Here is a 27,963-nt window from a genome sequence, read left to right on the forward strand (position 1 = left end):
GTGCGAGAAGACAGACCAAGCTTCGTCAGACGCGGAAGAGAGCTCCTGCAGTCCAGGCAAATCCAAGGCTGCTCTGCCTGGTCTCTTCCTGGTAGTAGATCAACGCGCTATGAACAGTTTGGCTCGTTCAATCCATGTATCCTGAATGCGATTTCTCACAATGGTAGGTTTCGCGATGTGCTATGGTGTCTTTCAGGAATACTATTCCGATAATTGGACACTAAAAGGGAGCCGATCAGCTACTGGTATCGTCGGAACGACACAGAATGGACCCGTGGTTTCCGTCCGGAGTCTGGAATTGAATATGGTTAAATCAGCTTCCTTGTCTGGGAATGTCTTGGCAAGCGCCTGTGTCTTTGATACTTGTCTTGAAGTCAAACATTGTTTTTGCACCAAATGTCTAGATTATTGTTGCACATCTCGAGTCTTGATGTCTGGCTCTTGTTCTACTAGATTTCTCTGCTCATAGTCCAGAATCTCTACCCAGGAACTTGACAATTTTGCCGAATTGATCAACTACTAATAGTCGCTGCCCGTCTTTTGAGTTACATAAGTAGATATATGATAGCTCTATGTCAATGCTTCCTCCTATGCTTTCATTGTAGCTTTTAAAAGTTGGAGCCTTACCATGTGATTTTAGCGCGTTTTGAGGTTGTTTATATCTTAATGTCGTTTTCGCGATGTCTTCTTTTCATGGTCGTTTATTGAATATTTCAAAAGTCCAAAAACGGTGGCTATACCATTCCAAGATTGGATGAAGCTGTAGTTGGAGACTTTCGCAAGTACAAGAACCTCTACTTGAATCCGCTGGAGCTGGGGGTTGGGGGCCTGCTGCGGTCTTTATGGTATCAGGCAATCAACGTACTGACCTAAGACTAGTCAAGAATCAGTACGAGATTCCCACGTTGGGATCGAGATGGGATGAACGTTGGTCTGAGATTTCAGTTGCCACGCTCGCACTCAGCATTAGCTTTTAATGTGGTGTGCCGCCACTTGAGATCATGGAGCCATGTGTTCCACGGATTGAAACGGCGATGTTGCAGCTCCCGGGTACTTTAACTCTTAGGTCAATTGCCATTCCCGCTGATTCTTTCCAGTGCCTGGTATCTGGACCGGGAAACAGTACACACCCCAAGTCGTGGCGGACAGGTTGTGGACGAGCATGAAGCTATGCGACAAGCATGCAAGTGTCTTCGCAGGCGATCTGCTACAACCCTATTATGCTCTAGCATTTGACGCAGATGCCAGCGCCATTGGCCTGGATGAGAGCATGTTCGTGTACACTGCCAAGAATTTCCCGTGGCTGTTTGTAGCGGTTGACGACGGTCACAGAGTCTTTGCTCTAGCAAAGTCTCTGGTCACTGCAGATCACCATTTATCGCTCGGGGACTGGACAATTGAAGTGCCTGGCATCCAGCTGACGATCAGCTGCAGGAAGCTGGAAGATCGCCGATGGTGGAGGGAGAACGTTCAAGCTGATATGTCGAAGCTGGCAGGGGTGCTCTCGCTCTTGTCCCAGCTCGAGCAGAATGGCACTATAATTCCTATAGAATTTAGGTCTTGAGCAAACTTTCACAGCACACTGTTCCAAGTTGACAAAGTTGTTGTTGTTGTTGTTGACTTTCGGATGAATCACGTGACTATTACTCCGCGTAGTTTGAAGGAGATAACTTCGCGCTTGCCTTCTGTTGAAATTCTTCCAACATCAACATCCAAAGCCAAACGCGACGATGGATAATGATAATCGCGATCCCAATTCTCTGCCTCCTCAGTACCATGCATATCAGCATTCAAGCCAATCAACCGCAGCCGTATCAGCCACAGCCATACGCGCAGCAGTATTATCCTCAGCAGCCATATTCGCCACAGGTGCAGGCACAAGCACAGCAGTCCGCTTCATCGCCATGGGTACCGCTGCAGCCAGCTCCAGAGCCATATGTGTTCCAGCCACCACCAGGCCGCGATGACCTACCACAGCCATATGTCTTCCAGCCACCACCAGGTGAAGCTGCCCTACCACAGCCATATATCTTCCAGCCACCACCAGGCTATGATGACCTACCACAGCCCCGTGCCAGCGAACGACCAGACCAGACTGCGGCAGGTGCTGAGTTTGTTCAAACAGCCAGTAGTATGCCGCAGCCAGGATCGCCAAGTGTACCGGGAATTCTCACAGCGGATAATGTGGACATTAGCAGGATAGCAGGAGAGGATCCAATCGGATTCCTCGAATTCTGGATCGAATGCATCAAACGAGCCAAAGAGGCAGGCCTTCCTATGCCTCAGATACAAGGGATCCTCATGGGTCCGCCCGCTGGAAGAGCCTGGCCTGCTCGTAGCCAATGGGAAAAGAACCAAGAGCATCAGCAATCACGGCCAACTCTAAATTTACATGCTGATATCTCGCCAACCGAGTTGTTGAGGCTCATATCAGGTCGACCTGTCGATTTGGTAACGGCAGAGGCGACGATGGATGTGCGCTTGACCATCAAGGGCACAACAAAGGAGCCAAAGATTACCGAGCTGTGAGTAGCAGTCCTATATGCGAAGTAGATAAAGACGATTGACCATAACGTATCTATACGTTGTGGTACGTCGTCTTCAATCTACGAGACAGCGGAGGAGCTGACAGCTTAATGCCAAGAGGCCCAGCCTCGAATGACCTCTATCGAGGTTCGACTTCAGTGGAGGAGCCGATAGCTTAATGCCAAGATGCCCAGCATCGGATGACCTCTATCGGGTTAGTCAACAGGCCATCTCCAGATTCCAATATCTATTCCCGAGACACGCGACGATGGCACAACCGTCATCAACATTCGATTATCCAATCAGATACGCAGAATTCATCAATTACGGCCAGCAAATTTACAGCCCTCAGCATGTTCAGCATATGTAGCAGCAAGTCTATGCTTTATACAAGCCCAGTTTGTAAGTGAATATGATGGTTCTCAATGCATACGCAACTGACGTTTGAGGAAGAGCCAGATATGCCATGCGCAATCCATGCTCGTCAGATCAAAACGACATCCAATGAAGAGGTACTTCCATCGCCTTGCAAGTCCATGTTTGGTGTCAGGCAATCTTGACAAGACCTACACCATTCAAGAGCTTCCGGATCCCGGCAATGTAAGTAGTGGTATCATAGTCGCAACCATATCATCCCCCGGTTCCTGCCAGATGCTAACGGTTTGCTTCCTTTAGGGTCATCGTCGGAGGTGGATGTCTGAACTCCCGAGCCTAACCCTGGCGAGGTCCCGGGTACCGAGAGGACTCTACGATTCAAATCGCAGAGTATGATCGGACTCGATAACCACGACCGGCGTGAACGAGAATTGATGAAGAGTATTTGATTGCGGATGTGAGCAAGGCAATCTACAAAGTTGCGAACATAAGGCACACCAAAGCGTTTGTTCTAGCTAGTCTTTGCAGGAGAGCAATGCAATATATGGACTGTGCTTAGCCAACTTGTTCTTCCATTCTCTTCCTTTCGAGGCCGAGTTACCTTGCAGAAGCTGCCTTGGACCGGGTGAACGGCGTAGCTCTAGCTACGCCGGATCCCGATCCATCGAAGTTCATTGTCAAGAGAGATGCTGCAAGAAGGAAGACAGCTCAGATATAGACGAGATGAAGCATATATGGATGCTGCTCATGAGTGGTGGATAGCCCGAGCCCGACAGTGAAGCAAGAAGCCTAGCAAGATGAGAAGGAGTAGGAGAAAAAGCAGAAGACGGAGAAGCCAGACATTTCAAAAGAGACAGGACAGCAGGAAGAGCAGGAAGAGCAGGAAGCAGAAGAGGCAGACACAACCACGCATGGAGACTTAGCAGACGAAGACGACGACGATTTATATAATGCATAGCCTGAGCTAGAATTGAGCTTGTGCTTCAAAGCGCCAGTCTCAAATTTGGATCAGAGCCATTTATTCAGCAACAGCATAGCCTGAACTAGGAATTGAGCTTGTACTTCAAAGCACGGGTTACAAATCTTGGATCAGAGCCATTTATTAGCAACAGCAAAGCCAGCGAAACACGGAAAGCTTGGAAAGGGCCCCTTTCAAAGGGGAGCAAGGAGGCATATGTTAGCAGCGTTGGAATATCAAGGCAGAGCAATCTTCAGAGCATATTGTACCAGACGACGGGAATTGAGAAGATTGCGATGCTCTAGCACGTATATCTGCTCTTGATTCTTGTTGAGCTGTTGATGACTATGATGGGTGCTGGGAAGACTTTGCAACTCAAGTTACAGAGTACAACCAGACTCAATCACGCAGTCTACGAAAGCATAATTGGGACATGAGTACCTTCTTAGCAAAGGAATGCAACACTCATGCCATCAAAACTTTCTGTACTGATCAAAGTACAACACTCAGCCCTGAATATCCGTCATTGACTTCGTGTTTGATTCTAAAAATATTCCATCTTCCTGATCCTCACTCATCAAGACACATGGTGTCTTTGCACAGTCTCCGAGTCAGTGCTCCCAAAATCTTCGCTATAGTCATCCAGATCAAGCCGTTCTATATTGATTACATCAGTTTCTCTCAATGAGTAATGAGCAGATGAGAAATGATATTGGCCCAAACCTCGTAACAGACGCGATGGCCAGCTGGCCTGAGAAGCCATTTTCCCCACGCGTCGGTGGCTGTGGTTGTTGATGTCCGATCTGTTGCTCGGAGTTGTAGCTCCTGCCATCTCTGAAATCTCACACAATGTCAGGGGTTTACGATTGCCATGAGTATAAGAAAAAAAGACTTCCTTTTGAATTCTAGCTCTCGTACTCATGAACTTTTGATAATGCAACTCCTTGACCAAGATCGCTTCTCGTCTCGCTTAGCGAGATGGGACGCGAACTGCCAAAAAAGAAAAGAACAAAATTTATAGAGGTGAATGACAAAACATTAATAATCCACCAGCGAAGGGCACGATTACTTAGTACAAGGGCGAACCATTGTTTATCCTTGGCTGGGTCCTTATTAGGCGGACACGAGTTCCGCAAAGACTTTGGTACTTTTGTTAGAGATAGTTATGTTGCCCTCGAAATTCGGAACTCCTCTAATTCAACTACGCCAATTCTTGGAAACCAAAATTGCTTATTTAAATCTATACAGGCACTAGAGGAGCGAGGCTGGGCTAGCCAATTTGGGCAATTGGCGAGGCTGCTAGAAGATAATTCACTACTTCAGAAGGCCGGGCAAGAACCACACACTTCGACAGACTGAGCGGTTTCCCGCATAAAATCAAATCATAAAGCCAGCAATATTAGTAATAGTAAGCTATTGAGTTACCAGTGAGTAGTGCAAACGTGTCTCGAACATTCGGCGAGGTGGAGTTTCAGATATACGACGTTATATCAATTGTAGTACAAAGTATACCCCACGTCCACATCAAAGCATGAGACACAATGCTTCCGGATTACGCTACTGCTTACACAATTTGATATGTGTAAGAAACGTTCTGTCGCTCTGTTTCAGGACTTGAGCCTAGCCGGCCAAGGCTTGTGATTTGGTGGTTCAATGTGGTTTTGAGCCGCGAAAATTAATATGAACTACCGGTATGGAAACATTTTTTTCGGCATTTGATTGTTTCGGAGATATAAAGAGATTGTGCAAGTACTTGTGGTCAGCCCTTTTCGTCATCATACACGACTCTCAAGTGTTGCTGAAATGGAGGCTTTTGAGAGAGCGCTCGCCTCGGGCACGGCCAAAGATGGTCGTGCTGCCAGAGTTTCTCACGGAATTATTGTCGCAGCAGTTGATAAGTCAGGTAGACATAATCGGACTTCACTGAGTGATTATTTGCTTACCACAAGAACAGGTGAATACATTTATAAAAACGCATCTGGCTTAGTTTCACTCCATCCAGATTCACCACCTGTTCAATTCGACAATGAACTCGTCATGGCTTCCTGTACAAAGCTGATCACGACCATTGCTGCCTTGCAATGTGTTGAACGTGGTCTCATCGGCCTTGACGAATCGATTGACAAGCACCTGCCAGAGTTGGCGAATTCGCAAGTCATCACTTATGACTCGAAGTCCGAGAAAGAATCCTTTACATTGGCTCCCGCGAAGACCCAAGTTACTTTACGGCAGCTGTTAAATCACTCGAGTGGGCTCGCGTACGATTTAGGTGAGCCTGCACTCGAAGCATGGCGGAAGTCTCGTGGTGAAACACCTCTCAGTCTCTGGGCTCCGGTTGTTCCAGCCTTCTCTACACCACTACTTTTCGAACCTGGCACGCAATGGGCATATGGTTCAGGAATTGATTGGGTGGGTTTATTGATCTGTCGTCTTGCGCAACGAATGTCACTGGAGAATTACCTCATCGACAACATATTTGCTCCATTGAACATGGTTTCGACCACGTTCCATCTCTGGTACAAGCCTGAAATCTGTCAGAAGTTCCTCCAGCCTGCATATCGATTACCAGATGGTTCATTGATACCTGGGATCCTGCCATATCCGCACCCTCCAGCAGACGAATATGGAGGGAATGGACTCTTGTCTTCAATGCCCGACTACATGAAGGTGTTGGGCGACATTATTAAAGATTCTCCGGTGCTGCTCAAGAAAGAAACAGTAGAGCTGATGTTCTCTCCCCAATTCGAAGAGGGAAGTGGTGCTCTACAACATCTCAAGAATAATCAAACATTGTTCGAGAACTCTGCTGGAGGTCACATCGGGAATCATGCGATCAATTTTGGACTCGGTGCTTTGTTTTTCACCCAGCAAATGCCTTTAACGGGAGCACCACCAGGGACGTTGGCATGGGGTGGACTGCCAAATATGATGTGGTTTGCGAACAGGGAGAAAGGGGTTGCTGGATTTTATGCTACACAATTGATACCTCAATCTGATTTTAGGAACACGAAATTGGCTGCATTGTTTCAGAGGTCTCTTTGGAAGATGGTCAATAAGCAAGATCAATGATAATGTTTATAGAGCAGCGTTGGAGTGGAGTAAGCGGTACTTATGGAGCAAGGAGAAGCTGATATTCCTAGACGAGATACATTTACTTAGCATATCTAACGACGTCGCATCTATGTGATAAGATTGCAGCGTTGGCAGAACTATGACACCAACACTTCCAGCTTATAAAGTTGCGTCTTGAGATGTCCCGCTAAGGATGGACAATTGCTTCGATTGTATTGTCTGGATACCTTTAGAACATGCGATTGTATCGATTCCAACACCTGAAGAGTGGTGAAGCTTAAGTGATGAGGTGACATTTTGCCTAGAAGGAAAAATAAATGTCAGTTGATCAAATTGAGGGAGCGTACTCTTGTGGCTTACATTATCGACATCTAGAACCGGCTGTAAGAATTTGATCTGTATGGGATGGACTTCAAAGATCAGAAGCGTACAGAAGATACCTAGTGGAGATGCTTCCAAGGCTGCATGAGAGTTGCACGTGACACTTGAGTTGGTCTAGGATAGTGAGCCACATAAAATTGTGAGATACTTTCAGCTATGCTCTCTATGATTATTTGCCTTACAAAAGTACATATCGCTTGCTCAATGTACGTCCCGTTTCACGGAATATATTGAAGTGATTGTTAGGATGTTGAATCCGGGTTTCTTTAATCTCAAGTAATGTTTACATCGGTGGGGAGAGGCTTTAAAGAATTGTATAGAGAAGGGAACAATGTTTTCACTTGCTTTGCTCTGGCTTTGAGCGCTCGATTGAGGAAAAATGGAAAGTAGGAAATCCTGCATGGCAATTAATAATCCTTTCACATGTAACACAATGATATACAGACATTAGTTCTAAAAATTCACTGTTGTATTTCAAGTACCATAGCGATACATAGTGTTCTATGGAGAAGGGAGATTGATTCTGCAGCTACGAATATATCCCAAGGTACCTTACCCACGGCTTGGTTTTCATGACACCCTTCTTTATCGTGCTTTACCAATCCTTAGGAATAGGAGACTAAGGAAGATCGTCGTCTTCGATTTCGCGACATAGGAATGTGTCAGGAACAATGGTAGATCCAGGCTGTACTCTTCGTGTGTCCAGTCTCAGTTTATTCTCCAGGAGCGGCTCAAGGGCGAGTTGAACATGAAGCCATCCTTCGGGAATGCGCTTGTTACCTTGCTCATCTGTTTCCACGGCGTTGTAGATTGCACGGTAGAAAGATGGCAGGCAATTAGCTTCCGCTCGATCCAGTTTTCCAATGGCGATAAGGACAGGGTTGGTTCCTATTGGAGTGTTGAACATTTTGTACTATGCCTCGCTGATCTTTGCGTGGATATCGCTGCGAGCTTTTTCAACCAAGGCTCTAAGGCTCGGCTCTAAGAAATGGTTGACAATTTCTCCCCCCCCTCCCCCCGGAATGCCAGGTGCCCCGTACGCCTGCTAGATGGCAGATACAATCTCGAAACATGTCCGCGTGGCGAAGCTTGATCGCTGTTTTCAAGAGTGAGGGCGCACACCATGCTCGTACCTTAGTACTTCTACGTAAGACTGCATCGATGGTTCTTGCGAGGCTTGGCAAGGCACAATAGTAGTCGGCCAGTTGTGTAACTCGAATTAAATCCACCGGGTGCTCGAACTCGTAAGGCTTGTTGTAAAAGGCACAAATCAAAATATGGAAGGCTTTTTCCTGTAGAGATTTGAAGCGATCTTCAGCCAATCTATCCGCTTTTCCGTTGTCTTCGAGATTCTCTTCTTGTGCATAAGTTTTTGATTAGTAAAACAACTCAAGATAATCAGACGTTGCCTCTTACAGGCGCATTTCCGCGCGACACGAGACACCAGGAATAGTGGCTGCGATCTTCGCTTTTGTCCTTCTTTTCCATTTGAGTAACCCACTCGTATGTAATTCTCCTTGCTCATGGTTGACTTTGTCTGGCGAATCGAGGGATTTGGCGAAGAAGGCTGAATGCATCTTGAGCACGCATGCGTGGACTCGATAATCCTTATTGAAGACTTTGAGACTGGTATCCGGACTGGGTAGGTCTCTTCCAGTGAAGACAATTGTTTCCGGACTAACAACCGCCGGAGCTGAAGACATCTTGACGGCGTGATGGTGGTATCGAGTTGTCTGAGGAAGCAGTTGGAAGTTATTGTTTTTATGCGCTGCGAAATTTCTGGAGAAGGGGTTGTAGTTGCGCCAGTTCGCTTTCGATACAGGTGAATTCGAACTAGTTTTTCGTCCACACAAATTCGACTTCGAGGTACTTATAATACCTTGAGCTACGTCAGATAGTCCAGAGGTCAGACAGCTTCCATCGAGGGTGCTGAGGTGAACTCCACAACGCCTTGTAAGGCAAGGCTCTTCGCACGTAGGCTAAGCTGTTGCCCCTCATTACCATGGTCTTGACTAATCTTGTGTTCAGCAGCTCAGAGCGAAAAAAAAACTGCCAGCTCTGAAATCCTTAACATGTCTCCGCCGCTTAGTGTTATCTCACATCCTCAAGCACTGAATTAGGATTCTCCTGGCGTTGCTGTAGCACCTTCGATGGAAGCTTTCCTGTATTCCGGATTCCTACTGCCGACTTCAAGATTCATGGACACACATCACCCTTTCACCGTAATGGATTCATGGTCTGCATTGTTCTTTCTATGCAAAATCTAATGTCTCGAAGCTCGCAATCCTCAATTATCTCTTGATTGTTCGGCCAAACGAAAGATCATAGCACCCACCTCATGTCCTGGACTAAAGACGGTGATTGACAATTGTCACCCAAGAGATTCCCGAAAAATAAAAACCATGCATCTTCATCAAAAATCAAATCATACCTCCTCCTCAACTCCTTCCACATTGTTGTGGCTTTGTGCAAGCGTAAGCGCGAGTCTCTGCCGGCGCGCAAGTGGGTGGTACCAGCAGATGTATCCTGATATCAAAAAAATAAATCTTGCTCGCGTGGCCCAAGACACTCCATACAACCATTGATGTCTCCTAGTCGCCTTAAAGTGTTGCCCGCGTCGTATCCACCATCTCAACATCCTCACCACCAGCATTCCCTACACCACGTCAGCTTCAGCCCACCCTCCCCACACAGCTCCCCCAATAAAAAAAAAAGGTATACAAACCTCCTGCCTCTTCTCTAGAGTTCCGATCCCCAAGAAGCCTCCTCTTCAACTCCCTGGCACGCTCCTGAGGACTCTTCATCCAGAACGTCTTGAATCTCTTTGTCTGTTTTGCGCTTCGGCGACCGTACATACCTGGGGCTGGGATGCCTTGTTGTGGTGGTTTGGGGATGATGAAGGGGGGTTTGGATGGTTGGAGGGAGAGTTGGTGGAGGGAGGGGAGGGTTGGCATTTTGATTATGGTTGGTGGTGTTTTTGAGTTTTGGAGGTTGAGGGGTTGAGAGGTAGAGTAGACAATAGGGATATGCGCTTAGCGAAGGGGACACTAGCCCTTGGCTTTCCTCGCTGGAAGATACCTAGTGATTCACAAGACCATCAACTCCGAAATAGAAGCAAGCGCTCAGGGTATGTCCGGTATATTTCTATCGCACATAAAATCCCAAACACCATACACCCAGCTTTGAAGTACTCTCGAACTCCCGTAGCCCGCTAATGAAACGTGCTCCCACCAGTTCCTTGTCCCATATTACTTGCTGCCAGACCATTACTTAGGCGTCTCCCGCCTCCAGGTCCCACGCTGCCGCCGCGAACACCAATAGGAGAACTCATTCTTCTTTCAAGTCTACTGAGACCACTTCCTCTTCTAGATCTTCTGCCTTCGATACCTTCCTCATCAATGCTCTTTCTACTCTTCACGAGACTCAATGGTGGTCCTTCGACTGTGTCTAGTGCTTCTTCGTTCATATCGTCGATTTCGTCGCCTTCTAAAATCTCAGTCGCTCTGGCTTCACCTTCCTCGTCTTCTTCAACTGTTGGTAGGAGGCTTTCGTCGTCATCGTCAGAATCAGAGTCTGATTTGGAGAAACCTGGCATCTCGACGAGGTACCAGATTGGTATTGCGCCAATAGCTGCGATAATTCCAAGTAACCACCAAGCTGTTATCATATATCCTCTCTCGAAACCCCATGTGAAGACAGTTCCCGTCATAGCTGGACCTATAGCTCTCCCAATGGCAGATATCGAAACTGCGAAACCGTTCAATGTCCCCAGGATACGGAGACTGACGGCAGAGTTGGTGAGAAGGATGATCGAGCATGGGAATGCGAAGATGACTGCGAAACATTTGACAATCATGATGCCGAAGATTGCAGCTTGTTGAGTGGCGCTGTTCTGGATCAGTGCTGTATATGGTGTGACGAACGAGACGAGCGGGAATGTGACGGCGCAGACTTTGAAGCAATTTAGAACGCCGAATTTACGGGCTGTTGGCGGAAAGATGAGGAATTGGATGAAGCATCCCACAACACCATACATGGTAAACAATGTTCCAATTCGACTTGATCGTAGGCCGAACCCACCAGAGAATTTGAACGGTAGTTTCGTGTTGTCTGAATTAGGAACTTGAGGTGGCAAGTGAAGGAAGATCGGTAGGAGTTGGTCGAACGAGACGGAGTGGAGGGCGAGGAATGTGTAGGCTGCGAGATTGATGATGGATTGTCTGGTGAAAACTTCTTTCATGGTAGGTCGTGGTGGAGCAGATTTCGTATTTTTCGGTGTGAATGATTCATCGTCAAATTTGCCAACGTCTGAGCCAGCTGATGAAGTTGGCCGAAGGAGTGAGGCGGCAGATTCATCGAAACTTTCTGATGCTCGACGATATGGTTGTGGATTTATACGACGTAGTCGGAAGATTGCCTTGAACCACTTAATGAACTTCTTTCCTAGGATAACTCCGTAGTCTGTCTGATTCTTTTTCGTTTCGAGTGTTTCCTGTTCCGATTAGCTTGGTGAGTTAGGGGGAAAATAAACCTGCCTCAAGGAAGAAAACTCCAGTTGTCAGCCCAACTATGAACAAAGCTGCAGCAACAAGGTTGGGAAGAAGGAAAGGAAATTTCTCAAAGAACTTGTTGCCTCCAAATAGCCAAGGCAAGTTCTCTGTTGGTTTCGCAAACATTCCTCCAAAGGAGGGTCCAAAGATGGAACCAATAGTCCACACAAGTGGCATGATCGAGAACGCTCTAGGTTGAAGTTCTTTTTGTGGTACCATTTCTGCCACCATCGTTCGGATAATACCAACTGAAGTCGTCAGCAGAGCCGGAAGAAGTGGATTTCATACTTACCATTTCCATTGCAGGCACCAGCCAGAGCTCTTGCAGCAATAGCCATAGGTAGGGATCGTGACATACCCCATACCAAAGAAGCGGTCATGGTGCAGAAAAGTGCGAATAGAATTGTGGGCTTTCGTCCGAAACGATCCGAAGCTCTTCCCCAAAGGATGGCAGTAAGACATTGAGCAAAAGAGAATGAAGCACCAGCAATGCCAGCCCATTTTGCAACGTTCTTCCTTTCTACACCAAAGCTCTCTATCATTTCAGGCTGCAACTGTTAGCAGAAGTTCCAAGAGAAGTTCAGAGACTTACCAAGTACGGAAAGACAGAAGTCAAGGCGATTGGCTCTGCGAATCTACATATTGCTACACAACATCAGTCTCAAGTGACACAAGAATTACCGAGAATACGAAGTCAAGATAGGGATTGGTGATGTCGTGTAACCCTGCAGAGCTGCTGTGGCGTCGATACTCGAGATAGAACAATTCAGATTGTTGAGCACAAGACCGAGTTGCCTTTCCACCAGAACATTTCACTTGATCAAGTGACAGGACTTCGAAGAATAGATTGACAATAATTGACAAGATTCCATCCTGCACCTTTCCCAGCATTGCGAACAACTATTCGTAGCCTTTAAACCCTTGTCAACGTCTCATAATAAAATCTTGACATGGCCACCCCACTTCCCCGCCACCACGGAGAAAACTTTTCTTGAAATTCAAAATCAGCAAGACAAGAAAATAAACAGGAATGCAAACCTAACATCACTAACTGCCTTATTGGCAGTTTTGCAGGCACACGTGATGCTCTTTTCGCCATATTGAGGGAGGCAGGAGAGCCTTCTCAACTTCTAGTAATTGTCGATCGTATCGTTGACTTCTTTTCGGTTGAAGCATGGAAGGCCACAACTTCGAGAAGTTGAGGAGAAAAGATATGGTCGTCGGATCCGCGAGTGAAGCTGGTTGAGAGCAAAGAGAGTTGTATTTTGAGAGGGCTGACAGAGAGAAGAGAAGAGTATTTGAGTCAGGCTTGATACACACCCGGTCGAGAGGCCTTTCCTTATTGGTCCTAAGTGGCCGACGCGGATGCAGAAACTGCAGCCACATGAGACTCTTCAAGGATCAAACGGCAAAGTTATTCCGAGTGTGGCTAGCCAACCAATGTTGGAAGCAGCTACCCCGCCATCAGCTCCATCATTGGCGGTGTGAGACCCTTGTCCCTGTATATCTTCAATTCCCTCATTGGACCGAGCACAGGCCAAAAATGATCATGAGCTCAACAATTGGTTAGGAGAACATGGCTTGCAGACGGCCGATTGTCGGAGATCACGTGCTGCTGACACATCGTATGGGCTTGGCCGTTGACCGTTGACGTCGTTATCGGCCAAAAAGTCGAGCTCCCACTCTCGAGCTTCACATTGGCTAATCTAACTCCCATAGGAAGGTCAATGTGGGTCAGAGAGCTCGACGTTATTTATGAATATAAGATACGGTATGAAGGTGAGATCCCCGTCTTCTTCAAAGTCGAATCCCTTGGCGTCTCACTTTGAGCCTCCAAATTGTCCTACATCAACCTAGACATTCACCCACCCCGCAAAAGCCAATGTCCCAAGTCCAAGTCAAGTCAACCTATAATTAATAAACATGGGCAGAACCATAGATGAGAAGATGGAGAGCCATGAACGAACACCATTAATTGCGACCGTACGAGTCGCTCCTCGAAGAGAACGATATCCTCATAGCTTCGTCCGCCGTTTCTGCACGATAGCACTTGGATCCTCTCTCGTTGCATTTACAGGCCTATTCCTATTCCTCGTTGTCTTTCAACCACATCACCACCACCATAGACATGATCGATGGGCACAAAGCGAGGACAAATTGAGCTATAAGGAGTTGCAGCAGATCTTGTTGGATACACCAGACCCAGAGAAAGCTTCAGAGTGGAGTAAATACTATACTTCTGGACCTCACTTGGCAGGAAAGAACTATAGCCAGGTGCTATGGACACAAGAGAGATGGCAAGAATTTGGCATTCAGGCAGACATTGCAGCGTACGATACCTATATCAATTACCCTCTGGGTCATAGACTCGCTCTGTACGAGAAAACGGAGACCGAGGGAGTAGACTCGTGGTCTGTTAAATACGAGGCGACCCTGGAGGAGGACATCCTCGAAGAAGATCCCACCACTGGGCTGGAAAACAGTATCCCAACTTTTCACGGATATTCCGCCACTGGGAACGTCACAGCTCCATACGTATATGTCAATTACGGAACATACCAAGATTTCGAAGACCTTGTTGCTGCGAATGTCAGCCTTGAAGGCAAGATTGCACTTGCAAAGTATGGGGGTATATTCCGTGGTCTCAAAGTGAAGCGTGCACAAGATTTGGGCATGGTTGGTTGTGTGATCTTTACTGATCCTGGTGATGACGGACTTGTGACGGACGAAAATGGAGTCGATACGTATCCTAGTGGTTCGGCAAGAAACCCTAGCAGTGTCCAGAGAGGAAGTACTCAATTCTTGAGTGTTGCACCTGGTGATCCGTAAGTCTCCTCTCTTGGCAGCCAAACCCCAAACTGACGTGACATAGCACAACACCTGGTTATCCATCTAAGCCCGGAGTTCCACGTCAACCAGTCGAGGGTTCAATCCCATCTATTCCTTCCATTCCCCTCTCATACGCCGAAGCTATACCCATATTAAAGACCCTGAATGGTCATGGTCCATCACCGAAGAGTTTCAACAAAGCTTGGCAAGAGAACCTGGGCCTCAAGTACAAAGGAGTCGAATATAATGTTGGGCCTTCACCTGACCATCTTGTTCTCAACCTCGTCAATGAGCAAGAATATGTTACTACGCCTCTTTGGAATGTGATTGGTGTCATCAATGGCACACTGTCAAACGAAGTTATCGTCATTGGCAACCACCGTGATGCTTGGGTCGCTGGTGGTGCTGGTGATCCTAACTCTGGTTCAGCAGCATTGAACGAAGTCATCCGATCTTTCGGTGCTGCTTTGGCAAAGGGCTGGAAGCCACTTCGTACAATTGTCTTCGCCAGCTGGGATGGTGAGGAGTATGGCCTAATTGGCTCGACCGAATGGGTTGAAGAATACATTCCTTGGCTCTCCGCAGCCAACGTTGCATATGTCAATGTCGATGTTGCGACTGTTGGTCCAATCTTTAAAGCAGCCGCATCTCCCCTTCTCAACAAGGTGATGTACGAGATTGCTGACTTGGTTCAATCACCAAATCAAACTGTGGAAGGGCAGACTGTTGGTGACCTCTGGAATGGCCACATCAGCACCATGGGATCTGGTTCTGATTTTACCGCATTCCAAGACTTTGCCGGTGTTCCTTCTATCGACATGGGATTCGGACCTGACCCCGAAGCGCCAGGAGATACTGGAGGAGCTGTCTATCATTATCACTCCAACTACGATTCCTACCATTGGATGGCTACATATGGTGACCCAGGCTTCCATTACCATGCTACAGTGGCAAAGCTCTGGGCCTTGTTCACGGCTAGACTTGCTGAAGCGCCTGTTGTACCTCTCAACGCAACAGACTACGCCATCGCAATTCAAGGATACATTTCCAATGTCGAGTCCAAGCTCGACGCCCTTATGTCTGGAGAGTCTGCTGATGAGTTTTCCATCGAAGCTCGTGCTCGACCAACTCCATCATTGCCAAAAGGAGACGTGGATGATCTTAAGCTCTCGTTCAAGGTCCTCCACATTGCCGCTAACAAGCTTCTCCGTGCAGCCAAGCGCCACGATGCTTGGGCCGCGAAGCTCGCTACTCACGCAGAGGAAGATCTCTCTTGGTGGCGAGTCATCGAAAAGTGGAGGCTGAGGCATCACATCGCTGTTGTTAACAAGAAGTACAAATTCTTGGAAAGACAGTTCCTGCATGAGAAGGGTTTGGATGGCAGACCATGGTTCAAGCATGTTATTTTTGCGCCAGGACTCTGGACTGGGTATGCTGGAGCAGTATTTCCGGGACTTGTGGAGGCGATCGATGATAAAGATTACGGAAATGCGAAGAAGTGGGTGGGTATAATCGAGGGGACTATCTTCAAGGCTGCTAGGAGTCTGAGGTGATTCGTCTTCTGAATTGAAGTTCGTGGACGTATATAAATGAGAGAACTAGGTAGACATCGGGTGAACTGGGACCGAACATTTGGGAACGAAACAGAGCGTTGGACTTCACTCATAGATAAGAGAAAAAAGTACAATTCGGTAGTTTCTCACAAATCCTCAAGAATCTCTTTCTGACCTGTTAGTGATCTGACAAGTCATTATTTTTGGACTTATGTCGGGACCCATGCACAAGCAAACACCTACTCAACTACCTCTTACCTTTCACTACTCCATCTGACTCTCTTCCTACCTAGGTATCTTATTGAATCTACCCCAAACCAGTGAAGGAAAGAATCAAAGATGGTGAATGCCATTCCTGCACACTTGGTCCCTGCCCGCCCCCGTTAAACGAATATAAAACCTCACCTCTTCTCAACCTTCCCTCCACTCAACTCCACCTACCTCTCCACTTCCCAACTCCTCCTCTTCTCAAATCCATTCCTCTTCCTAACCTCCACCTACTTCTGTACTCCTAAATCCTTCTGCCTTTCTTTGACTTTCTCCCTGGTAGCTTGTCTGTTATCTCTCATATGTCTCCGCCTAGCTGATAGTGTATAGGTGTTTGATAACATAGGCGGCTATTTCTCTGTCGAGGGAGGTGGTCATATCTCAGATATGATCGACGGCACCCCACATCGAGACTTCATCGTGCATGGCACCAGCCTATTTGCAGTCAACCAAGATACAGGCAAAGCCAGTTCATCACCTTACCTCGATCGAGACTCGAGGGTATTATGCACATATCCGGTGAGTAAGCTCCGGCTTGACATGCCTAAACACTCAAACTCGTATGGCAGGCATCAGTTGCCATAAGAGAATGATAGTGCCAAGTGAATGTCATGCCAAACTCAGCGACATGGAGTCATGATGAACGAAGGGTAGTGTTCACTCTACCTCAAGCAGCAGCCAATTCTCACTACCAGAGAAGCCTGTCAAAAGTCAGTAGTCATTCACATCTCCACAGGGGCAAGAAGGGAACAAACCTTGAGCCAGGACCCTTGGTTTCATGAAGTCATGAGCAAGACCGATGATGAGAGAGTGTGAGGCAGAGCGCTGCAAACGCTCACCTATCAAAGTAAGCAGCCATCTAGTGACCCCTACAAGAACAAGAAAGGAACCTGCCACCAACCTACCGACGGGACTCTGCATGGTGAGGTTGTTTCACCTCCATGCTCTCAGGAAGGCATTGCTTGCCTGTCGGCTCCGGATGCCCACGAAAGTCTCTTGTACATTATCCCAAGGCTCGAAGTCAGTCCGCCTTACAGAAATTTTACCGATGCGAATGTCCAGCTCTGTGCTGGCGATCGTAACCTTTGGACTGGGCAAGGGCAAAGCTCCCTAAGACTTAGCTCGGGAGGCTGCAGCCTCGAGGCGATTTTCGCTTTTGTTTACAACCACCTCAACTCGAAACTTTCAACCCCGCGTCATCCACCTTCCAAGATCACTATCACCTCGATCGTGGAGTTTCCATTCAGCCGTGTGGGGGTTGTAGTTGTGTGCTTTAAATCTCTCACCCTTCCCGAGAGATTTTATCCCCAACCCAACCCACTCAAACTTGATGGTTTCAGCCTCGATCTCAACACCCTTCTTCATCACCTTGACACCCGCGAAAGATCAGTGTAACAATATATTGTGCTGAACTACCTTTCCAGTCACCATGGCGGCTGCAACTGCGCCTCTCTACGAGTCGCTGTTCAACCATCTGGTCCTCAACCCACGTCCTCCTGGTCACCAAGATTCAAGAATCGACATCATCGAGCGCGCGATCATTGAACGTGTTCGCGATGCTACCAACAAGCTATGCAGTCTTCCAGATAATGCTCACTTCGACGCGTTGCAGTCCCTGCGCCGATCTCTCGATACGTGCACGCGCGTTAACGCTGGTGGAAGATTGACTCGAGCTGCACTGCTGAGAGCTTTCCAAGAATTGGATGGTAAAGATATGATCATCATTCATGTTGGACAACAGAATGCTGGCTTATTGGTTCGTAGAGATCTCCAAAAGTAAGCTTGACTCCATTCTCTTGGTGATACCTCAATTAATGAGAGTACGTGCTGACATATTGTAGCCAGAAAAATGTCATCTTCGAAGCATTCGAAGCATCTCCACTTTCTGAAGAAGTTCTTGCCACCAAATCTGCACTTCAATGGGACTTCCCAGGCTCAGCAGTTGCATTGTCGTTCTCCGATTTCCAAAACCCTAACTTCCAAGAAGAACTTGCGACTTTCTTTGAGAAGGCTAGCACGGAGTCGATCAAGCGGTTCGCTGCTCGCACGAATAAGGCTGGGTCATTTGCATTTGAAAGTCGCGATACGGTCGATCCAGCACTTATTACTCAGATGCTCATGACATTACTTGAGACCATGGGCACACGAGTGTATCCACCTATTCTCCGCAAGCGTGTTAGAGACGATGTCTCCTGGAGCGAAGGTGGACAACTACCGTGGCGACGATGTCCATTCTGGTTGGTACTTCGCGTCGCTGTCGAGAGACATCTTAGCCTCACCTTGGGTGGGGAGGTTGGACGATTGCATTACAAGTTCCTCATCATTCTGGTACTATCTCGACTGCTAGATGAGTCGCTTCTTCAGATTGGGCATGACCATTCCACCCTTCTGAAGACCAAAGTGTGTCGTCGCCTCGTGAAAATCGGAACCGACAAGGAAAATGCCAAACCCATCTTCCAAGCTGAGTACGAGAGATTGTTCAAGGCTCTGATGATGGATCTTGCCAAGTCAACAACATTTGCTGAAAACCAAATCAAATTGCAGTGGGACAGCTTCAAGAAACGCATTCAACGACCAATTCAAACTCTACCAAAATATGCAGACGAGCGACATTTAGTCCTGACCCTCCCCAACAGCGGAGTGTATCTAAATCAGATTGCGCTGGAACGCCCAAGTTTTCCTTCTCAGCCACACTCGATTTACACTCTTCCAATGGACTTTAAAAAGATGCGAGCAGCCACTAAAGCTGGTACTGCATTCGCAGAACAATACTTTCGATTGTCCCAGCTTGAAGCAGACCTCCAAACCAAGAATTCAATTCAGCTGTCGAATTCGAATAATGATGAGGCATGCTTGGAGTCGTCCAGGGCGATTGCGAAATATCTCCACCAGGTCGCCGATGCATACAAGCACAATCCAGAACAAATGAGCATGATGATACTCAATGTCATGGAAACGTGGATGCGAATGGACCAAGCGGCCGTGAAATCTTTCCCATTGCTGAAAGACTTCAACCCTGGCTTTCCATCAGACATTCTCGATGTGTTGCAATTGACCAAGTGCCAGGACATCACCCGTCTCTTTACCATCCGCACATATCTGAGGGAGCGACACGCTCTCAGTAATGGTTCCAAAACAACTATTTTTGTCGACCCAGCAAAAGGCTGCTTCGCAGAACGCTATTATAATGAGTCCGACACCGGTCGTCTTCAGAGCCTTCACGCTGATATCGACATTGATGCCGAGGACAAGCGTCAAAACAAGGAGGAACAATGGCGCCAGAAGACGGCTGAATTCAACCTGCTCGTTCAACGGGCTTCAGAGGCCTCATGCGTGTATGATACTGACGAATATGGCGTGAGGACTCACAGACGCGATTGCAGAAAGTGCATTCTTGAACGCAAAGTCGCTCGCTTCAATATGTTAGCGCATGAACATCCGTTGCCTGCCGATGTTGTTCAAGCCAAGGTTGTTGTTTTCGAGCTTTTGTGTCCAGGAGCACTCGCTACGTATCGAGATACAACCTGGCGGATCCTCAGCACTCTGGCATTGCTATCAGAACCTGCAACTCAAGAGCCACGAGTTCTCCTCCGGGACTACTCTGAACTCGTTCCGTACAATAAGTATATGTAAGTTACTGTCCACCTTACCGCTTTCATTTTCGTAGTTGAAACGGGAATCTAATGCTGTACAGGTCATCAAACTTCACGCTTGCTTCGACGACAAAGTCTTTCCTGACTACACATTACGCACATCCTACATTCCCAGTTGGCTTAGAAGACATATGTCTCCCGAATGGGTTGAAATTAGGATATTGGGATGTCCATTGGAAATTCTGGCCTGGGCGCGTCTCACAACGTCCGAGATTTGCGAATCACTGCCAGTTGACTTTACCATCAAACTCGCCTTTTGCTGCTCTGAATTCATCACCTGTCTTCGCTGCCGATGCTAAGGGTCCGACTACATACGAAGTCACCGCGGGCCAAAGCAAATGCCCACCTGGCCTCAATGTGCACGAGTATTTGTCATTTCAATCTCTTTTCTCAGGAAAGAGTCGACGCTGGCTCCAAGTCCTCGTCGAGCTGGGATCTACAAACATAAACTTTAGCACTGAGGCTAGTGCTGCTCTGATCAATTTCTTGACCTTGCAAGCTGGACCAGCAAGTGCAGATAATCCACTCGGTACCGTCCACAGCGTTGCATCAGATGAAGACTTCTGCACAAGGCTGTTGGAACAACTCGACCATCGCCTGGATGGAATTTCCTTCAACTGGCGAGAAACTAACTCTATGGAGATGCTAATCACTATCGGACAGTGGTTGTTTGAGTTCAGTGCGGACTTTCGTGGAGGCGCAGCAGACCTACTACTAAAAGCAAGAGAGATCACATCAAGTTGGACTCGCGCGTTGCGCGCAGATCTTTGGAACGCCAAAGATGCAGCTACTTTAAGGAGCTGCTCGCGATATTTGTTCTGGGCTGCTTTACTCTGCAGGCGCACATTCAGCGTTCATGAGGACAACCGAATTCTTCTCAGCTCCGAAGGACTTACAAGCTACATTCATGCGTCTATCACCCTGCAAGACAATCTGGTTGCTGACCCTGCGTCTTTACCCACCGTTCTGAAGAATGCTCTAATGCGCGACTTCAAGATGGCACACCGATTACGCAACATCCTGAAATCAGCTCTTCTGGCTGACCAGGCATGCTTGCCTGCAGCGATCACCTCAATTTGGCCAGACATGCAAGGAGAGCAAAAGAGACGATTCTCGAACGCCGACTTCATGCCCGAACAAAATCAATGGTGGGTTCAATTAATAGTCGGCGCTACCTCTTTTAGTGCTCAACAGACCGTTCACTTTCATCTCCTTGAGGGGCATTTGTTGGTTGACCACTGCCCAATTGGAAAGTTGCCCCCGGAATGGAGACAAGAATTGGTGTTGCAGCAGCTATTTGGCACGGAGAGCTTGCAGACATATCCATCTTCGATGCCGGGCATGACCTACATGCTAGCCAGAATCATGAACAATCACCAGATCCATCTGGGTTTTCGAAATGGGCAAATGGTTGTTCGAGCCGTTTATGAGCAAAGAGTCCTTGAACTTGTCCCTCCTCATGTGTTTGGTACAGCTACTCGCTTCGATCTCCCATCTTCTCTCTTAGAGCAATGTGTCCATTGGCTGGATGTCACGAGTGGCATCATCGAGATTCGTCCTAGCGCACATATGTGGAAATCCAAGGAGATTAATTGGCAGGTCAACATCAGAACACGAGTTGCACAACGTCGCAATGCCGGTCGAGTCTCAAGATTGGTAGATCCACACTCCCCGTTGTTTTATCGTGTGGCGCAGACATTTGATTTCTTCGAAGAGCGTCGACACTTGACTGTTTTCCAACCAGAGCAAGGCAGGCTCACTGTTGAGCTGCGTCGCTTAGCTCTTTCATTCTCTGTGAACAGCCGGAATCTGCTGGAATCTCCACAATTGAAGGCAGAGGTAGATCTCAATCAAGATGCGGGCACATGGTACGGCCTTGATTCGAAGCTTGTGTTAAGGGAGGTAGTGATCAACCATGATCCTATCACTCGATACATTACTTCGACCCCTCAACGGCAACGGATTATTCTTGTGCCTATGGGTCAGATGATGTATACACGCAATGGCCAACATGTTAAAGTCCGCGTTGAGAACAACGCAGATTATGCGAGATACATCATTAACGATGTTCTCAAGAGACTAGAATGTCCTGCGGAGCCTAGATTGCTTTACCTGAAGGCACAACTCCACGCTTACACCTCTTCCTTCATGCCAGATCCCCTTACTGGTCGAACTGGGACCGAAGAGGCGATGCATTGTTTGAGATCCGGGTATTGTCAACCTTGGTCTCCTATCACCGTCGGTCCTCACCGTGCTTTGATCTACATTGCACACCTCACCCCCCGAAGAGAATATTATCCGAAGGAGCTGAAAGTGATGCAGACGACCTCCTGGGATGCCCAACTGACGACTGGAATCCAGCATGATGGATTCAGAACTATCATCAACGAAATCTTGGCTAAGTCGGATGAGCTGTCTACATTCTCTTCTGAAAAGATTGAACTGCAAGCTCTTGAGCCAAAAGGAGATCAACATCTAACTTTGCGTGGTCTGGCTCGTCGACAATTGTATCAACGATCGGACTACTGGATTGAGCCGGTGTCAATTCAGGACCAGAAGTACCAATCGAGAGATCGTTGGAGACCAAGCCATAGCAGAGCTAACGTGTCCGAGTGTGTCAATTTGTTGTGCACGTGGCCTGCTTCGTTCCCAACCACCAGTGACCTTGCAGGACTATTGCAAGGTTGGACCATAATTGGAGGTCATACTGGTCGCTTTGAGAAAATCCTCTTGAGTGATGTCCTCAACGTAGAGCTCGGCGCTGAATGGGGCTCTTTGGTAAATCTCTGCCGGGATTCAAGCACTTCAGAAATGTACAAACTCATGTTTCTGTTTGCTTGCATGGCTTTCCGGCATGATGCGAACATGGATGCCTTGAAAGTGCTAATAGCCTTCGTGGTATTCTCCGAGTTGAAAGTCCTTGCCCCTCCCAAATGGCCTGTGTACACGCAGTTCCGACAGAACCAAGTCCCTCGCGTGGATTATCTTGTCCAACTGATGAAGCCTCATCTCGTTCCCTACCCTGGCGATGAGCGATCTACATTCCAGCTGATTCTCAGCCACAAGCAGAGGAAGAAATTCGAAGCCCTCGAATTGGCACATGAGAAAAAGCGTGAGAGCGATGCCAAATCTATTGCAGAGTTGCTTCTCAAGCAATGGCCTTGTGCTGAGCCTCAGTTCAAGGGATTCTCTGAACCGGTCTTGGTCGATGTCGAGCAGGCCCTGGTCACGATTCGTCCTGAATGGCTGCGACTATTCCAGAATTTGGAGCTTTCAGACTTCATCTCCTGGGTTCAACGCATCTTGAACATGCATCGCACACAGCTAGCGCATAGTTATCCCCTACCGGTCGATGATAACATTGACGCACCCGTATTTCCGGTGCAAACTCACAAGACCGAGTTTCCCTCGCTTCAAAATCTGTTGTGTCAATCTACGATTCGTTCTCGACATGGAGCAGACTTCTCCGGGCCTCGTGGAAAACAAAACCTTTTTGCTAGCTCTCGTCCCTTGCAAGAGCTTCGCCACCATAATGCAGGACCAGCCAAGACAAGCGACAAGTCAGCAATGTTACAGGTATCGAAGAACCAGCCGTACAAGGAGTCGCAAGAATTGTCGGACCTTGATCGCATTATTACTCTAGCAAGTCGATCTAGATCCATGGTTGAGCAGCAATATGCAAATGATCTCAGCGAGAGTCTCAAGGCTTTGCGGGCAATGTATCAGCTCCACCCACCTCAACAGCAACATCTCACGCCTGCATCGAACTTGCAGCAACAAATGGCACAGGCAGTCCAGCATATACAAACACATCTGGGTGATTTACAGCAGTCTTTTGAACAAGGATACCCTGCTCAATGGCTTCAGCTAGGTGGACTCTGGCCAGTAACAGCTCCGTCAGCACTCCTCGAGTCCTTGCGTTCAACTGCTACAGTTGCATTTGGTAGTGGTATGAGGGAGACAATTATCCAGTACGCCCTCGCAATTACCTCTGTCCAACGATTGAGACGCATAGACGAGGCGTATCAGAAGTCGAATAACCAGAGAATGTCTGAAGAACAGCAAAATGTCGGTCACGACAATTGGAACCCGTCAGACCGCCCGGACTGGCTGCTTCTAGAGATTGATGCCAATATCCTCATTCGGGCCGGACAAGTAGATGTTGCTATGGCTACTATATCGCCGAATTCGAGATCAAATTCGGTGCTACAGATGAATATGGGCCAAGGTAAGGACCCTTTCTTGGTTTCCTATGGTTTTTCAGATGCTAATCTCTTATAGGCAAAACGTCCTGCATCATACCTATGGCTGCAGCTGTCTTGGCTGATGGCACAAATCTTCACAGAATTGTGGTGCCGAAGCCATTGCTTCTTCAGACTGGTCAATCAATGCATGCTCGCCTTGGCGGATTGCTTGGTAGGGAACTTCGACATGTTCCTTTCTCGCGCAAAACCCCGACGAAATCATCGACTATCGAGTTGTTTTTGAAGCTAAACAAAGACATGCAAAAGTCCAGAGGCATTATGCTCACTCTACCTGAACACATTCTCTCGTTTATGTTGTCAGGCTTGCAGCGACTATCAGACGGTCGAACTCTCGAAGCATCGTCCATGATCAAAGTGCAGAACTGGTTGTCTCAACGATGTCGTGACGTGCTTGATGAGTGTGACAACATTCTGGCGCTCCGAACCCAGTTGATCTATCCATCTGGCTCACAAAAGACCGTCGACGGACATCCTCATCGTTGGGAGGTTGCCGAAGCACTTCTAAGTCAAGTGAATGGGCATTTGCACAACCTCCAGCGTGCATACCCCCGCAGCATTGAGGTAATTCCCCGAGGACAAGGTGGCTTCCCGGTCTTGTTCTTTCTGCGGAAGGATGTCGAGGATGAGTTGATATATCGTCTAGTAGACGATGTTTATCACGGTCGAACTACCATATTACCTGTTGAATGTACCAAGCAGGACCGAGCTTCCATCAAAGCGTTCATTTCCCAAGCCAAAGTCGAGCCCGAAGTTTTGCAGTCGATCAGTGCGATGTTCCCAGAGAAACCAGCATTTCGACGAGTTGTTTACCTTCTGCGGGGCCTGTTGGTCCATAGGATTCTCCTAATGTCTCTGAAGAAGCGCTGGAACGTTCAGTATGGATTACACCCAAATCGTGACCCTATTGCAGTTCCATACCACGCAAAAGGAACGCCAAGTGATCAGGCAGAGTGGGGTCATCCTGATGTCGCAATCCTATTTACGTGTCTGGCATTCTATTACGATGGCTTGAACCTGTCCCATCTCCGCCAAGCACTTGAGCATGTTCTCAAATCTGACGACCCGTCCCAGGTTTACGACCGCTTCGTGTATGCTTCAAAACTTCCCGACTCGCTCAGAGAATGGAGTGCGATTAATGTCGACGACGATGCCCAGCTGAAGGAAGTATGGCAACATCTCCGATACAATGTTGTTGTTGTTGACTATTTTCTTAACAACTTTGTCTTCCCGAAGCATGCCAAACAGTTCCAGGTCAAGCTTCAAGCTTCTGGTTGGGACATTCCTTTGTTCCAAGCTCAGGGAGGACACGGCGCATCGTCAAGCAGTAGACAGCCGTTGACTACTGGATTCAGTGGCACCAATGATTGGAAGAGAATGCTTCCTCTGACAATCAATCAACACGATCTGGATGGTCTTTCTCATACAAATGCCGAGGTCCTGACTTATCTTCTGCACCCCAGGAATCGAAAATACATCTTGGCGGCAAATTCTCAAGGTCGGCATGTCTCCGAGCAGCTACTTCTTCACATGATTACGAAGGAGAGAATTCGAGTTCTTATTGACGCTGGAGCTCAGATCTTAGAGATGGACAACTTGAGTTTAGTGAAGGCTTGGCTTGATATCTACGAAGATGCACCAGCTGCAGTCTTCTTTGATAAAGGTAACAAGCCCATCGTTCTCTACCGGCAAGGACATCAAGTCCCACTCTTGGCCACTCCTTTTGCCGATGATTTGAGTAGTGTACTGGTGTATCTAGATGAAGCGCATACAAGAGGCACCGATTTGAAGATGCCAAGTGATGCTCGAGGTGCATTAACTTTGGGTCTCGGACAGACGAAAGACGCCACTGTACAAGGTATGGATACTCATAGATGAATCCACATGAACACCACTAATTCAAACAGCTGCGATGAGACTTCGCCAACTCGGAACAACCCAGTCAATCACATTCTTTGCGCCTCCTGAAGTTCACCACAGTATTCTCGATCTGAGGAAGAAAGGAGATGGCGACAAGATTGACTCATTTGATGTCATCTGTTGGCTCATAGAACAAACTTGCAGTGGTATCGAGCAACTTCAACCACTGTTCTTCTCTCAGGGTAATGACTTTTGCCGCCGAACTCAAGCCGTCCTCGACAATCCTAAATTCTTGACCGACGAAGATGATCGCGAGTCCTGTCTGCAGTCCTTGCGCCAAGTGGAACAGCAGACCCTTGAGCAGTTATATGGACCTAACACAAAGGCCAAGAGCGTCACAACTTCTGATAATCAATCTTCAACTATCGCGGCTTTCGCGAAGGAGCTGAAGCAAAGACGCAAAGGCTTCAAAGATACTGGTAATGCAGTCCATGGTTCCGCTTTGCAGGAGGTCGAGCAAGAGCGAGAAGTTGCGTATGAAGTTGAAGCTGTGCGTGAAGTTCAGAAGCCTGTTCACTACAATCCATACGGGTTTCCTGGTCTTCATCGCGATATCATCAGTTTCGCCACGACAGGTCGAATGGCAGCTGATTCAGCAGCTTATATGCCAGCTTTCGCCTCTATCAAGATGTTCGCACTTGGCAAGAAGCATCCCATCAATCTTGACGCCACCTCGAACAGATTGTACATTACCAAGGAGTTCACGAGAACTGTCAATGTCCCTACAGCTCGGATCTACGATCAATTTCAGGTAAGTCGCTACTCTTGATGGCTCCGATAATGCTAACGAACTTGAACAGAGACCCGTTAACTGGATTCTTTGGAGTCCCGTTTCTGAAATTGCCATGATTGTCATTCCAGAGGAAGCTGAACTTCTCCTTCGCATCGTGAAGGATTCCCCTTCCAGGGCCACATATCTTCTCACCTATGCTGCTCCGATCACTCGAAAGATGCTTCATTTCAATGATTTGAAATATTACACGGTACCTGCCTTACCTGCTGATTGGGAGGCTCCAATGTGGCTACGCATTGAGCTTGGCATATTTGCTGGACGACTGTACTTCGATTATCAGGAGTACACCCATGTGTTGAATTTCCTCGGCGTCAAGGACGAAAGTGGCAAGCTTGAGGAGGCGGAGGTCGATGACATTGGCGACGAAACCGATGTAGGCGACGATGACGACCTAGGTGACGAAGACGAAGTCCACAGCAATGTCTCGACTAAGGAGCTTCCCATTGTTGCCCCCGTTGAACGAAAGATTATCACCCGAAGACCTCTGGCGTTCATGGCTGAATGGCTGAGCGTTCGACGCAAGGGCCAAGATATCTCAGAAACCCCGATGGGATTCATCTGCGCCGGAAAGCAACTTCTTGAAAGTCATCCATTCTTTCTCCGCGCCGATTACGAGCACACCAGAAGGGGAGTCTCAACTGTCAAGATTGGGTCTGGCAATGTTGAGGATGAAGACGAGGAAGAGGAGAAAGAGATGTGTGTTGATAACGTCTATGAGAATGTGTATAGAGAGGAGGACACGTTTGATGACGCTGAGTTGCAGGAAGTGGAGGTGAAGAAGGATGAGGAGCAGAAGTAGGTGTGTTTGGAATGCGGGTGGATGT

At 47.7% G+C, this 27,963-nt stretch overlaps 7 protein-coding genes across 7 annotated transcripts; 5 read left to right on the plus strand and 2 right to left on the minus strand.

The window, feature by feature from the left end:
• Positions 1–1,001: 1,001 nt before the first annotated feature.
• LY89DRAFT_727485 (uncharacterized protein) lies at positions 1,002–1,564 on the plus strand (the record flags this gene model as incomplete). Its single annotated transcript, XM_018219157.1, has 2 exons — positions 1,002–1,050; positions 1,098–1,564. The coding sequence occupies 2 exons, from the start codon at positions 1,002–1,004 to the stop codon at positions 1,562–1,564; spliced, it is 516 nt and encodes a 171-aa protein (XP_018078815.1).
• Positions 1,565–1,705: 141 nt separating this feature from the next.
• On the plus strand, positions 1,706–2,741 carry LY89DRAFT_23065 (uncharacterized protein). The gene has a single exon (XM_018206035.1). The coding sequence runs from the start codon at positions 1,738–1,740 to the stop codon at positions 2,527–2,529; it is 792 nt and encodes a 263-aa protein (XP_018078816.1). The 5' UTR covers positions 1,706–1,737; the 3' UTR covers positions 2,530–2,741.
• A 2,921-nt stretch (positions 2,742–5,662) lies between these two features.
• Positions 5,663–6,928, plus strand: LY89DRAFT_745349 (beta-lactamase class C and other penicillin binding protein; the record flags this gene model as incomplete). Its single annotated transcript, XM_018221060.1, has 2 exons — positions 5,663–5,762; positions 5,814–6,928. The coding sequence occupies 2 exons, from the start codon at positions 5,663–5,665 to the stop codon at positions 6,926–6,928; spliced, it is 1,215 nt and encodes a 404-aa protein (XP_018078817.1).
• A 1,707-nt stretch (positions 6,929–8,635) lies between these two features.
• On the minus strand, positions 8,636–9,015 carry LY89DRAFT_727488 (uncharacterized protein; the record flags this gene model as incomplete). The annotated part of the gene is made up of 2 exons (XM_018219158.1): positions 8,636–8,666; positions 8,729–9,015. The coding sequence occupies 2 exons, from the start codon at positions 9,013–9,015 to the stop codon at positions 8,636–8,638; spliced, it is 318 nt and encodes a 105-aa protein (XP_018078818.1).
• A 1,379-nt stretch (positions 9,016–10,394) lies between these two features.
• LY89DRAFT_23091 (MFS general substrate transporter) lies at positions 10,395–12,611 on the minus strand. The gene is made up of 4 exons (XM_018206037.1): positions 12,455–12,611; positions 12,155–12,410; positions 11,848–12,110; positions 10,395–11,804 (listed from the first exon to the last, which is right to left on the minus strand). The coding sequence occupies exons 2-4, from the start codon at positions 12,402–12,404 to the stop codon at positions 10,524–10,526; spliced, it is 1,794 nt and encodes a 597-aa protein (XP_018078819.1). The 5' UTR covers positions 12,405–12,410; positions 12,455–12,611; the 3' UTR covers positions 10,395–10,523.
• Positions 12,612–13,581: 970 nt separating this feature from the next.
• LY89DRAFT_605107 (Zn-dependent exopeptidase) lies at positions 13,582–16,405 on the plus strand. Its single transcript, XM_018210381.1, has 2 exons — positions 13,582–14,687; positions 14,735–16,405. The coding sequence occupies exons 1-2, from the start codon at positions 13,786–13,788 to the stop codon at positions 16,242–16,244; spliced, it is 2,412 nt and encodes an 803-aa protein (XP_018078820.1). The 5' UTR covers positions 13,582–13,785; the 3' UTR covers positions 16,245–16,405.
• A 1,535-nt stretch (positions 16,406–17,940) lies between these two features.
• Positions 17,941–27,938, plus strand: LY89DRAFT_663197 (uncharacterized protein; the record flags this gene model as incomplete). Its single annotated transcript, XM_018212690.1, has 6 exons — positions 17,941–18,287; positions 18,353–20,140; positions 20,206–24,392; positions 24,446–26,284; positions 26,334–27,097; positions 27,147–27,938. 6 exons carry the CDS (start codon positions 17,941–17,943, stop codon positions 27,936–27,938), a joined length of 9,717 nt encoding a protein of 3,238 aa, XP_018078821.1.
• Positions 27,939–27,963: the final 25 nt, after the last annotated feature.

Source organism: Mollisia scopiformis (genome assembly GCF_001500285.1).
Source record: "Mollisia scopiformis unplaced genomic scaffold LY89scaffold_1, whole genome shotgun sequence".
Classification (NCBI taxonomy): Eukaryota; Fungi; Ascomycota; class Leotiomycetes; order Helotiales; family Mollisiaceae; genus Mollisia; species Mollisia scopiformis.